The 14,766-nt window shown below is 40.3% G+C and overlaps 1 protein-coding gene across 8 annotated transcripts in view; it reads left to right on the plus strand.

Moving 5' to 3' along the window:
• Positions 1 to 14,766, plus strand: part of LOC107274722 (neuronal acetylcholine receptor subunit alpha-7) — an 85,718-nt gene that overhangs the window by 51,811 nt on the left and 19,141 nt on the right. For 3 of the 8 annotated variants that reach the window (XR_003061904.1, XM_025092044.1, XM_025092046.1), the window contains exons 8-9: positions 566 to 760; positions 5,809 to 5,895. Coding sequence is in view for 7 of the 8 variants with exons in the window: in XM_025092044.1 (XP_024947812.1) it covers positions 566 to 760; positions 5,809 to 5,895 (282 nt within the window). In the remaining variant the exon portion in view is untranslated. Of the gene's footprint in view, positions 1 to 565; positions 761 to 5,808; positions 5,896 to 9,716; positions 9,804 to 14,766 lie in introns of all 8 variants that reach the window. The other 5 variants (XM_025092045.1, XM_015754144.2, XM_025092047.1 and 2 more) reach the window with 3 other exon arrangements.

The raw sequence follows: 14,766 nt of genomic DNA on the forward strand, positions 1-14,766 counted from the left end.
TTTAATGAACTCAAGGCAGTGCGCATTTAAAATTTGACAGCGATACGTCATAACAACAACATGTCGACTCTTCATTTTACTACCGAGCACGAAATCGCGTTGTTTGTCGATACGACTGCAACGAATTCGTACGATGGGGTCAACTAATAATGAGGGACTACCAACCGAGGAAAAAAAATTAATTAATCACTAATTTTACCACCCGTCGACTCGTATGGAAAAAAATAAAAAAAACCGTTTAATTAAATCGAAAATCTTATTTCCTCGAAAGTCAATATTGTACATTTTTGCCATATGTATATTTTTCATTAACAATTAACAATTTGTTCGTCGCTCTATCATCCAGATGATGATCACTGTAGAGTATCAGATAAGTTTATTGATAAAGTTATATCTACATATATTTTTTTCAAATGAAGAAAATTTACGTTATAACTGTATTCGTTGTTCCTGTCAAAAGATTCATCGTGACCGGAGATACATTTATTTCGTTGTCATGGAATGGACAGGTAGGCTGCTTATTGGTCGATTGTGCTGATTATAACGTGAGACATTGTGATTACAGGTATGCCAGGTAAAAAGAACACAATCATGTATCAGTGCTGTCCCGAGCCGTACGTCGACGTGACATTCACAATCAAGATACGCAGACGGACTTTGTACTACTTCTTCAATCTGATAGTACCGTGCGTACTGATATCAAGTATGGCGCTTCTTGGATTCACCCTCCCGCCGGATTCCGGCGAGAAGCTCACCCTAGGTAACGTAAATCAAAGCATGCAACGTAGGCCTGCACTCTACTTACGATTAATGACATTAATGTACTGTACATATACGTATCTTTACTCTCGGCACTTTCGCTGACAGTTTTACGTTTCTTTCGTTTGACAATAACAAACGCCTAAACCGCAAACAGTTAATCGTTAACGTCGCATAAGAGGGCGCCACCTGGAGTCGCCAAGGGTGTCTGGAATATGTTGCTACAGTATCAGGATTGGCACGAGACATAGGGGATACGGCCGAACAAGGAACGTCAAAATATTAGAATCTCCGAGGGTTCAATGGTGACCAGCCCACCTAGGGCATACCCTTGTCGAGTAGGGTATATCTTGATGAATGATCAAGTCACTTGTTTCACCCTCTCGTTTAACCCGTCGCGTGGGGCTGTAAAAGCGTCTTAATCAGCTTAGCCTAATGGCAAGCTGTGAAATTGGCGGAGGACGTAGACTCTTGAAAAATTTAGTAACCCTCAGGGAGAATCGATTGCACCGGTACAACGGACAGGGATGCCTGTTATGCGATGGGGATTCAACGTCGTCTTCCCTCTGGTCAGTCTGATATTTTTTTTTGATAATTTTACTTTGGTTGTTTTTTTAATCGTATCAGTACTCACGTTCGATATATTCGGGCGTTATAGGATTTAATAAAAAAAAAAATTTATTTCTACCCCTATCATACTTTTACGTTCTCACTTTTATATATCGTCCTCTCTCTTTCTGCCTCTATCTACTCTCTCTCTCTCTCTCTCTCTCTCACTCTCTTTCTTCTACTTGTATTTTCTACCCGGGAATATCGTGCAAATTTTATGTTTACACCGCAACTGCAGACACCCAGGGCGACCCTGTCTACGAAAGGGAGGAACGTGATTTGAATTTGGATAGGTTAAAGAGTGTCACTCTCTTTCTTCTACTTGTATTTTCATACTTTTACGTTCTCACTTTTATATATCGTCCTCTCTCTTTCTGCCTCTATCTACTCTCTCTCTCTCTCTCTCTCTCACTCTCTTTCTTCTACTTGTATTTTCTACCCGGGAATATCGTGCAAATTTTATGTTTACACCGCAACTGCAGACACCCAGGGCGACCCTGTCTACGAAAGGGAGGAACGTGATTTGAATTTGGATAGGTTAAAGAGTGGGGATCTCCGAGTCGTAAAAGGCATTGCTACGCGAAAATGTACGGATCAACGTTGCCAGATCGATTTAATATTTCAAGAGGATCAACGGGGTAGAGGAGACGGGTGGGTTCTTATCAGTGGGCCATAGTGTTGCTGATGCTGGTCTTTGCTTATCATAGCGACACTGAATGGCAGGACTGAGTTCGTACGTTCATGTATACTGGTAGAAAGGGTGTCAAATGCGTAGCCGACAGTTTACAAAGTCATAACGGGCGATCACGTTGCGACCCTTACGTCGCACTCTCATTCGGCGACCATCAAAATTTTCTCGAACCCTCCACCCACGAGTCTACCTGTCGAAATCCCAGAAGACGTACGTCTCTTCGCAATGGAGGCTTATCAACTTTTCACGATCCCTTATCAGTCATGCATGGTACATTTCGATTACCGATCTGCCAGAAGATTCGACAAATTCACATCCGCTTCCAGCTTCCTTTCACTTGATTCCCTTTGATCCTCGCTTCATTGAATTCTAACGGACGGTCAGTGCTTACCCGTGTACGCGAATTTGCTAAAAGTCCATCCATTCTTTTTTTTTTATCGAATCAAACGTCACGTGTATTTCGCAACTGTTACCAATCCCGTGTTTCGCTTCTGAGAATCGATCGGCTCGTGTGTTCATGGGTGTTGCCATGAAATTGAAATACGCATCTTCTCGCCTCCAGCCTGGCGCACAACCAGCTGTCATTGTTTCACGATTCGCTTCGAATTTACTTCTTTGTTTCACGCTTGGACTATACATATATATTTCGGAAAAGCTAACAGACAACCCTCCTTAATATTCAACTACTCGTCAGTTAGGTTATACACTATACTCGACCCAAGTTCCCTTTAGTCGCCTCGCAACGTTTCCTCGGAGGCGCTACTACGTATCGGAGCATCGGTGGAGCTTTTCCAAAATCTAACTTTTCTAGTCAGACGAACGCGAAAGCAATAACGCGAGTTTAATATTGACGTCGATGCGTTCCCCGGGTCTCTAGACCCTTTATGAAAAATTCCACCACAGGCTGTTTCACCGGCGCGTAGCGATCCCTTGTCTTCTTTGTGCTTTTTTTTAATTTTCATCCATTTTTTTTTCTTTCTCTTCACGCAAATCACTGAACGAGCTGTTGCTTCGTCGGATTTTTGAATCGCTTTTTTTTTGTCGCCCGTAATACAAAGACGCGATAAAACCACTCGGATACGGTATACTAACGTTAAAGAAATCCTTTACCTCAATGGCGTTTTTTAAGAACAAAACAAGATCATACAGACGTTACCGTGTCTCTTGAGATTATTCAATCTCTTGGTATCTCAAGCAACCATCTAGTTTGTACGAACAGTCACGTTTAAAATTAACTTCGAGTAGGTGCGCTCGGCACTCCTTGAGAAACTTAGGAAACTTAGGAAAGACGACGAAGAGTGTCTTTTGCTTCTCTTGAATTTTCAAATTGCGAATCTCTGTTTGTACGAGACACTTTGCTTCGTTAAAAAATTCCTCCGACCATACAAAGGCTATTGCGTCCCTTGCCGTGGATTATTAGATGTATTCTTTGAAATAGCTCTCGAGCGTCTTCGCGTACCAAGCAGAAAAATGCGAGTGATCCATAAATGCTAGATTCTTTATGACTCGCTATAAAAGTATCGATGCTCCTAATAGAGTCGTTTGATATCACGATAACCGATAGCATATTATCTTAGATCAGACTGGATCGTTATCTACGCGTCTTCTGCCGCCTCTTCTTTCGTATAAAGCGAGGCATAAATTTCTTGGAGGAAAAAAAACAAGAAACCTTAATATCCACCTTCTTATAAGTCTTGTGCTGCGGTAAAACACACAGCGGACACTAATTGTATCAAACCCTCTTATAGCCTTTCGCGTAATTTCACTCGAGTGGGCTTTGCTCTTGGTGGATAGAAAGAAAGTTACGTGACGTCGGCCTTTACGTATATACATCTTATGTACTATTATCTACTATACCAAACGTATACACCTTGGGTCTACTATTTACATAGAAATTCGTTTATTGCAACTTCGTTCGCGTTTGCTCCGCTACGAGGAGCAAGAGACATAAATTAATTTAACTTAGATTAGGTTGTACACCTAAGTTTCCTAATTTCTCAAGAAAGGAAATCGCAGAGAAAAGTTTTCTAGTTCGAAGCGTGACGCAACGAGGTATCGAGTAAAGAAATTCGAAGCGAACACGCAGCGAGACGGGCGAGTACAGTCCGTGCTTAAAATCCAACCTAGACGTTTCACGTAGAACGCCGAGTAAAACAAGCCGGCCGGTATCCATTTTCCTCAGGCGCGCTCTTGTACTTTCTTTCTTTCTCCCCCTTGAATGAAATCTCCATAATATTGCGTGCACTGCACCGCGTGTCCGTGGAAAATTAAATAGCACGTTGAATATCATTAGTCAACTAGATAAACACGCCGCGGTGCAGTCTGTGTACCTACACGCTATACTCGACCAGATTCAAATCACCCATGAGCACAGTGCACTCTGTGAATTGAGTGTGCCGGAGCGAAATCGTTATTGGGTATTAGCGCGTCAAAGAGTTAAAGTGCCAACCGCAAGTCATTCTTCGATTTTCACCCGACAGCTTATACCTGATGTTTCGGGATACTATCAAACCTAACCTGATCCAACCTAACCTGATCTCAGTGCTAAATAGGAGCTTCCTTCGAATTTCACTTTAAATTCACCGCGACACGGCATCCGTTCCACTTTGGAAATACTCCCTATTCGCTGATACATCAGATGCATCCTTGCCATCTCCATTTAGACTACTAAATAGTAGGGCGCTCCTGTTATCCGTTTTGAGAATCTTATTTCCCAATGTAACGCGTGCTGTCGTAGTGCTACGCCATTTTTGTGCACGGTGGATATCTCGAAGCTTATATATTTTCTTCGACTAGTTTCGCCCTCAGTACCTATATAGTTACCAGCACCTACTGTATCGTATAAACGTGAATACATAGCTACCTGTATACGGTGTTCTACAGCCGGAGGATAGGTAGATTGATAGAACCGTGGCATCTTGGCATCTTCCAGTATCAATCTCGCGAAATGGAAACACTTAACGTAATAAAATATTACCACGGTACACCGGGTACGTTACGGAAACCTTTAACCTTACGCAACCCGAAAATTTGTCCCGGGACTTTTAGACCCTGGGAACGTAACGTTCGATCGTCTTTGCTTTTACACCTAATCCATTATCTGTGTTACGTAGATATTTATCTTTGGTTGGTACGAAGAAGAAATTACGTAGAAAAAAAAAAGTAATAATCGTAAGAGATATTCACCGTGCCCATATACTTATGTACATATATTATTTCTATACACTCGGTCGATCGATAACTTTATTATAGTTCCAATTATATCCCGTTAGCTTCTTTCAGTCAATATTTCGCATCCCTGACGTTTCGCGTATCGCGCGGGAATCCTCGCGAATGAATTACTTCCTGTTTTCGTCGCTGATTTCGCTGTAACGGAAGTCGGGGAATCCCGGTGGCGGTTTTCCACCCAGCTATATATCTTTTCACGTATACCGTAAGCACACGGTCTCATCGAAGTTCGAGTACGAATCTTATCTTGTTTTCACCGTGGCACTTGAAAGCTGCCATACCTAACCTAACCTTATCTCTTCTTATACATTATTCGTCAGACGAGAATTGCACAATTTTCGCATCGCGAAGACGTTCGTTATCCTCACGTGCTTCGCCATTGTCATATCTCCCATACTGCAAGCCTCTTCCTGGTTCATTAGAATATCTTCCACGGATTTCACGCGTGTGTCTTCGTACTCGAAACTAACGTCCCTCATCTTCCTACAATTTTCTCAAGATGTTTCAACGTGCATCCACAGGAGTCACCATTTTGCTGTCGCTGACAGTCTTCTTGAATCTCGTCGCGGAGAGCATGCCTACCACTTCGGACGCCGTTCCGTTAATAGGTACCTATATATGAATTGGCATTCTAAGTGGCGATTACGTTCTTCCGTTTTATTATTATTTTTCATGTCTTTTATTTTTTATTTTATTTTTTATTTTTTTTTCATTCTCTCATTCACGCTCACTTCGTCCGTACCCCAGTGTCACCGTTCTCAGACATCCCACCTGCCTATCTGTATACCCTAACTCTATAGAGACCGTTAAAACGATTCCTTGTACCAAGTGACATCGTTCTCAACGGACACGTGTGAAAGCCACGTTTACACGAAAGTGAATTCAGAGAGGCGCTGCGGAAATCGTTTTACGTGGATTTACTTTATTCGACTATGCTTTTCGTATTTTTTTTTTCCTATTTCAATCTGTCTTTTCTTTATGCCGTTTCCATGTTTCCTCCTTTTTTAACCTTTTTTTTGGCTCCCCGACATTTTTCGCCCGTTTACTACGGGCTGGGGAGACAAGATTTCACGTATTTATCCGTCAGCCATGTTTTCTTTGCTTGTGCATCTTTTCTCTTGGTGATTTCTTGGTACTCTAATGATTACGTTCGGTCTGGACCACGTGTCAATTTTGGAGGCTGGGCAAATTGAAATTTTTTTTTTGGTACCGTAAATTGGAAAGTAATATTATTTTTTGATCTTTCGTTGCTAATAATTTTTTTTTTCATTCGTCGTTTTTCCTACGGTGGGATTCGTTACGGAACCAAACGACGTTTTCCTTAATCGGATAATGATCAGGAGACATTTACATGTAAAACATGATTCCGTGAACCGGAAAATTCTTCAAGGAAGGAAAATATGCATGAGATATATCATTTAACGATTTTGCATTTTGACACGCGGCCGATTTCGCATTCTTTTCAGCGAATCGCATTTTCGCAGCGTCAACGGCGCCGTCACGTTGCTGATACTTGGGGGAGGAAGCCGTCGCGACGTCGACGATCAACGTCACACATTTTTTTTCCCCTCTGAGTCTTAATGTATATTCCTTTTTAATCTCTTGTTTTTCGTGATTCTAATCTCACATCCCCTCCTTATCTTGTCCTCTGACAATTTTGGGTGAAGAACGTCGCGGGTCCCGTAATTGCAACAATATCCCACAGTTATGCCAATGGTGGAAGAGTAACAGACTATATGTTTATCTGTGGCCTATGTATCGGCCCTTTGGAATTAGCCTTCGATTTCGTAAAAGAGTCTCTAAGTATTCCGCCATTTTGTCAGATGAAGTCGAGTGACGTATTCGCAATGAGATATAGCGATAAAGCAATATTTGCGATTCAGAGATAAAGACTGCAGAACATAGTGGATTTTCAGGATAGCAGTTCATAGCTACTACTATATATATGTATATATATATCACTGGGAGTTCATTGGTATTTGCTCAATAAATTGCAAGCGTATAATATCCGATATGCTTGTCATGCCATTCAATTAAGCGGAACTGTACTTTCGTATGATATGGTCAAAATCAACAGTTCCATACAAACGGTTACATGCGCGAAGCAAGAGAAATCGGGCGATCCTCGGAACGATAGCGGAAGCAAAAAAAAAGGAGTGTCACGGTGTCAACTCGAAATTACGTGTTGGGCGACGGGACGGAAAATTGAGTGAAAAATTGTGGGGTTAAAGAAAAAGGGAAACGACGTATCGTAATGAGAGACGCGAAGAGGTGTGTCTTAAATGTAATCGCTAAAAATAAAAAAAAAAAGCTAAACAATGAAATTCATTTATTTAGCGTGACGACAGAGGAAATGCTTTTTTATTTGACGTAGGTAGTATAATTTCTTTATAGTCGTATACTACTGCTATTACTCTTACTGTACTTACTACTATTTACTATTACCACTATTATTGTTACTATTATCAATAGTTCTATTAATCGCTTCTCGTCGATATTTTCCGACTATTATCACCCTGTCTTACAATCGATTCACTGTGCTGTCGGTGATTGGTCAACACGTGAGATTAATCTCGCATCCTATTCACAGTCTATATATATGTGTATATATATAGCGTTGCCGCTAACTTTGATTTAACAACATTTATATATTATAATTACTCACCGATAATTCATCTAATATTTAAAAGTTATTTACAGCATCCGCCACGTGTGGGATTTCCTTAGCTATAGGTGCTCGAAAACGAAAAAAAAAAAATAGGACGAATAAATCAAAAAAATGAATAGTTTTGAGGGTACTCGTAGTCAACATCCTCTTTTAGTTTTGCAAATTTTTAACAACTTTTCAACATGCTCGAACTTTTTAAATCTTTTTTTTTATCACAATTAAATTTCGACGTAATTTTTTTGCCAAGCCAAATGAGCTGCATCGAAATTATTCGCGATTGTCGCTCTCGCGAAACCATCTAAAACGGGACCTTTGAACTTTCAGAGGGTCGTTGGAACTTTTCGAATTATTCTCAAGCTGCTATAACAGGATATCGCGGTTCGAGTTTGTATGATATTACGTATAGGGGTTCGTAACTTTATAAACGCGAGTACGCCGGGAATGTTGAATCGCGCAATTTCATAATTGATATATGGTCGATAAATTCAAACGAAAACGATTGCTATTAGTTTTAAAGAATTTTGTGACCTCGTATTATTTCTTTAATTAACAAAAATTTGTTCTGTTTAATAGTATAAAACTTGAGGTGTTATCAGACTATTAGTTTCATTTTAGTTCTTTTTTTTTGGATTCAATTCACGTCAAACTTTTCCTTCGAGAAGAGACGGAGGTACGATTATTTTTGTTCGATCCAAAAAAGGTAAGTTAAACGACAAATGACGTCATGCGCGTAGACTCTGTTATGAGAAATTTCATAGTAAACTAGCTCGGAGAATGCACCACGAATATTAAACCGTGATACGGGATATAACTCATGTGAAAAACATATGACTCTCCCTTCCGCTTTTGGCCCTCAGGCAGACAAACAGTCGCGAGTTAATGATCGCGGATGAACGCTTCCCTATTGGGAATCTAATAGAGCCAATAGAGAAGAGAAAAAAAGAGCGAAAGCAACTCGTAACGAATTCGCTAGGGCGAGGGAAGGCCTGACCCTCTTTCCGATATTTCTACTTAAAATGCAATTCATGCTTCCACCAGGATATTATTGGTTTGGATTCGAAAAAAAAAAAAAGAAGAAGATTGCCAGGGTTTGATCAAAACAGCAAGAGCCTCCCCAGCCTCTTCCTAGGGCGCGTAACTCATTTTATTTTAATAAAGAAAATTAAAGGAGAAAAATACGTAAAATTATACGCCAAGTAATACGAAAATTATAATAAATTATTGCCACAGAAAATTCAAGTCATTTTCAGTACTTACAATCTACCTGGTGGTTCGTTAGTATTGCCCGTGGTTCGATAATTGATAAACTTTGCGAAAATCAGACGAGCACGACGAACGATCTTCCGAGTAAAGTAGGAAAAGTTAGCCGTCGATCAATCACCAGAGATTGAACGAGTATTAGCGTCGGATCGACAAAGGCTCGCAATTAAACGGTACCAAAGTGCATTTAAAGAGCATTACCATACGCCGTGGTTGTATCTCTGAGCTAGGAAATATCAAGTGATTTCATCGAACTTTGAGTCTACCTGCATAACAGGTCCAGATCGTATACAACGTACGTTCACAATACCTACACCTAGTAATTTCCACCTTGTAAGGTATTGACTAATTCTATTGACGATTGAAAAAAAAAAGAAGCGATTGATCAGTTGAAAACGGGTGGATCATAAGATTCGATATCAGGCGACAGCCAATCAATAGGTAATCCGTGGGATACGAACGACAAAGTGGATTGAGAACGACGGGCAACGACTGTTTCAGGAGTGACCATCTTGCTATCGCTGACGGTGTTCCTGAATCTCGTCGCCGAGACCCTGCCCCAGGTCTCCGACGCTATACCCTTGTTAGGTACAACAGAATTTTTTGAAAAAAAATAAAAAAATAAAAATAATACGAATACACATCACACTCACATCCGGTGCACGCACGACGTGATCAGTGCTGTTTGCGTATACGAGGTGTGCTTTTCCTCGTGATTGTGAACGATCGTAAAGCCATTTTATTTTGTCGACTTCGATCGACGAAGAATTCGATTTAGACTGTCCGTAACAAAGTGGGTCTGAAGTCTCGTCTGACGAAGGTGCGGCAGCCGACTGCCCAGTGATCGCACTCGATGAGAACGAAGGAGCAAAGAACGAGATGGGAAGTCAAACTGACTAGGGGTGGTTTCTAGAGCACTTCCTGCCGCTGTCGTACGTGTATTAGAGGTGGAAACTTATTCCACCCATTTGACCATCCTCCTCCAGGTCTTTTACCAACTGTCGCGCAATGCCGTCTTCTTCGGGGCGAGACTTAATTAAATGGGTCCTCTGGCGTCCCTCTCGTTTCCACGTTCGCAACACACCCTCCAGGCGAGACTCTGGGCTGCCTGAAAGGACCTTTCCTGGCTGCTAGCCTGAATAATGGGTGTAATGGGTGCGAGCAATTTTCGCTGGTTCACTTGAACGTGTCTGTGTCAATTATAGCAACGTTACGTACTCAAATTTACTTTGAGCCTGGAATTGCAATCGTTCAGGGTCACAAGTGAAAATGATCGCACGTCGAGAATGGATTTATATTCCATATGCGAAGAGATTGAAATCGTTCCGTGGTTAGTTAGATTTTGTTTGTGTGAATTTTTAAAATCATCGTTCTTGCTTTGGCTATACGTTAACGTGTTAATGTTCGAAAGTGCACTTAGAATTAATGTACGTGCATCCTCAGCGCGCATCCTCAACGTGGATAATATTTTCGAAGCTACCTACTAAAGAAGTGTCTTTCTCTTGGGTATACCTTGTAGCCGATTATCATACTTGGCACGTGCGCGCGCACTCGATATCACCATTAAGGACAATGCTGTAGACCGTGACTTCAAAGTGCGCCGTTATCGGGTGGCTCGTTTAATTCCGGGCGACGCTCTAATCCGCGCCCGACACGAGGACCAATTCGTTCGCGGGGCTTTATGCAGATTTATTCAAGAAAAAGAGAGCCGAATTACTCTCCCGGAATGATTTCGACCTCTTCGCTCCTCGCATACACCGAATCGAAAACGCGAGCCTTTTTTTTTCTTATTTTCCGTCGCGGATCTTGAGACACGTTTTCATGCATAGGACGGCATGAAATGGCTGCTCGGTGTGACTGCATCGCTGTGCACCATGAAAAGTTCATGGGAAACATGAAATGCATTGCCTTGGAAATAATCAAATTTGAAAAGAAAGAAAATATTTAAAACTTCACAAGACGTGACTTTTACGTATCAGATACGTAATAACAACTGCAGCCGCATCGAGCAGTACAGCCACGATGCACCGATGCATCGAGGTGCATATGCAATTCTGTATACACGACGAGTGTGTCCTACAAGGGTGACTGTGAAGTACGAATGGCGAAAAACCTTTAAGATCCTCGTATATTCTACGCCTTCGAAAACTTAGCCTACTATGCTGTGCCATCGCCGTGCGTTTTATTTGTAGCGAGAAAGTACATTTTGTTCGTCTTTGCTTATCAATTTACTGTAACACGGTAATTGCCTGGTAATATATATTTAAATACCATCTTGTATTAGGATTTATTTATTTTTTAAATTCGCTATCTCACCAACCATACTGTACCGTGGTTTGTCTAGCAGTAGGTACAGGGAATATAGCTTCCTCATAGTTTTCTATTTTTTTTGTATATCTTTCTTTCACGTTTCTTTTTTTTTTTTTCTTTTATTTTTCACCTCGTTTCCACGAATACGCGGTTTCTCCCGCATTTGACTGAACAAAATAATTCACCTTACGTGCAATTGATTTCCGATACTGTACCACACGGTAGCACGTGCTCCATTGCTACCGCCGAGAGGGAAAGGAAAGGTGGCGAGGGGGGCAGGAAGGAAGGAAGGAAGGAAATAAGGTAGACGGAGAGCACTAAACCAGTGTATAAGTATATAGGGTGATACCATTGCTATAGTGTTAAATGTGCTTGCAGCCACTGGCGTGCATTGGCGTAGAGGAATGTGCAATCGTGTCGTGGGAGGAATCGGGGGGAGGGAGCGAAATAAAAGAATGAAAGGGTCTTGGATAGTAACCGAGTAAATAGTTGCTCTTGGTTTTAGCTACCATCTTACAGCTGTACGGACTATCGGTGTTCCTTTAGTAGGCTTTAGGAACATTTTGAAACACCTTGTATAGTATATTCATTTGCTGGTTCATTTATTGCACTTTGCTCTTGATAGTCACTCGTTAGTCAATAACGCAGGTGAACTTTGAACGATATAACAACGGGATTAATGTTCCTTTTTATTTTATTGCTATTCATTAGGAACTTTGTACAATGGTATCAGGCAATTGCCGTTGTGAAAGGACCTTTATGCGTATACATTAATGCATCGTTTTTACATATTTTTCCCGCATTATTAAACGTCTCGGCTGCCGCTTCGCTGTCGCTTTCTTTAAGATTTTCAAAATTTTCATTTTTGCTGCATCTTCTCCATTACTTCCTATGCGCTCTCCTGTCCTCTCGATAGATCTCTTGTGTCCTATGCGATGTACTCGAGCGAAGACGTATACAAAGAGACACGTCAGTGTTGTCGATTTGTTCATTTTCTCTTATAAAATAATAATTTTACGTATTTATTACTTTTCTAGAATTTTCATATTTTTTACGTTCAATTACGAGTCTCTTGTATTTCTTCTTTCATAGGTGGACTTTTGTTAATCGTATTACGCGTCGTGCTATGAATTCCCAGATCAGAACTTGCGTATTCATAGGGTGAGGTAAGGCTGGTTATTTCAATGTGACAAGTTTCTATTCCCCATATTCCATCGGAACTCTAGACTGGTGCGTTGTTATTATCACTGATAATAAAGATACCACAAAGCCTGCCCCGTTGCACGTGTCGCACGGTATCGGGAGAAAAATAAAGTCATCCAGTCGCGAACGTAAAACTAGTAATTTTTTTCAATTGCCGGAATAAAGGGACTGTCACGATACATATGCAGTAAATATATCTATACCGAGGGTATACACACATATATGTATATATAATGCGTGCTATAAGTTGATAATTCTTTTTTTGCAAATAACAAATTGTATTAATTCTGTGCTATGTCGCCACATGAAATACACACGGCAGTCAGATATGAAAAAATGGGAAATGGAAAAATGTTGGAAAAAAAAGAGGGAGAATATATGTGAAATTTGCAAAGGCAAAAAACCGTAATATCATTTTTCCGCATTCGCACTAATAATGTAATTGTCAGAATAACTAATGCCTGTCTCTCCTTGTATTACGTGCAGCAAAATTTAAATGCATCTCAAGCAGAGCCTTCTCGTCGCATCTTGCAAATATTTGCACGCATTCCATAAAGCTCTCACGGGAATGACGGAATAATCTGAATAACCAGGGTTTCGGGATTTTTGTATTTTGCGAGTCGTTTCGTTGCTAAAAGAAAGAAGGAAAATAATGCAAACGATATCGAGCTGTTTTTTTTCTGGGTTGCACTACGCGAAACACAAAGCGAACGAACGAACAAACGAACGAGTGACAACTGCGTCGCGAAGAAAGGTAATACGCTCTGGTGCGTCGTTTGCGAAAACTAATTATCGTTAACGCGAAAATCTCGGGAAAAATGTGCTGCGTCACGTCGGAGTTCGCGAAACGGATGAGGTACGGCTTTATGTACTATAGTCAAGTGTATTCGTGGTAACTCGATTTAAAGTTATGATATAATTACATAGCTTTTTTTCTTAATAAATTACGATTTTTACCTGAATTAAAGATATTCTCTGAAACGCACCCGATTATAATTCGTATACGTTTAATATTTCGGATTTTGCATTTATGCTAACTAGTGTGCAAATAGTAGACACGATTATCGGAGATCGTATTGTGCGTTGATGATTAGCGGCATCAAATTTATATAGTAGAAGTAATACATATACACTGTATACATATATTATATATAAGTGTATATAAAAATATAGGTATACACGTGAAGCTTTTTGTAATAATGCATATTAACGTTTTTCTGGATAGATCAGTAGTCGTTGAAATAGCATTGAGGATGTAAATGGGGTAAGTGACGATCGGAGGTAAGTAAAAGAAAAAAAATTCTGTTCAATTAATCGATTCGTAAAGTACTGATATGTGCTTCAAAGTTTAAAGAATAAATTAGACGAATGAAATTCTACGAAAATTTTGATTTTGTGAAATTGGAGTGCGGGAGGGAATAGATAAATGTGAAAATGTTTTAACATGTAAAATAAGAAATTCATCACGATTAAATTCGATTCGAGTAAACCGATCATTTTCAAAAAGAAAATTCAATTGATACTCGATCGTGCTTTACCCCATTTTAAAGAAAAAAGATATCAATAAAATTGCAAGATATATTCGCGAACGATAAGTCGACCTGAATATCCATCTAGCGCGCATTTCACATCACGTCCCACGTATTGAATATTGTCACGTTGCACTGTGGCGAATTTAGGATCGTAAAATTTCGCAATATACAGATCACACACTTTTCATTCATCTTCGCTCGACGAAATCAGGCTCAACACTCTGGATCTCTATTTTGATCATTGCTGATCGATATCGATCTATCGATTCGTTTAATCGATTTAAATTTCGCACGTTAAATCTCTTCTAATTTTTTTTTTATCAATTTTTTTTCTATTTACTTCTTTGTTGCGAAACCTTTCTCTTCGCATTTTGTCTTTGGTACGATGCGTCTCAATTCGCACGTCGCGATTAGCTAGAGCGGAAGATCGATGGACAATCGATCACTATCGATTTCTATTCCTTGCCAATTTCATTCCATTCCGTCTTCTGCCATTGTTGCCTATA

This window comes from Cephus cinctus, unplaced genomic scaffold (assembly GCF_000341935.2).
Source record: "Cephus cinctus unplaced genomic scaffold, Ccin1 Ccin1_scaffold0101, whole genome shotgun sequence".
In the NCBI taxonomy this organism is placed as follows: domain Eukaryota; kingdom Metazoa; phylum Arthropoda; class Insecta; order Hymenoptera; family Cephidae; genus Cephus; species Cephus cinctus.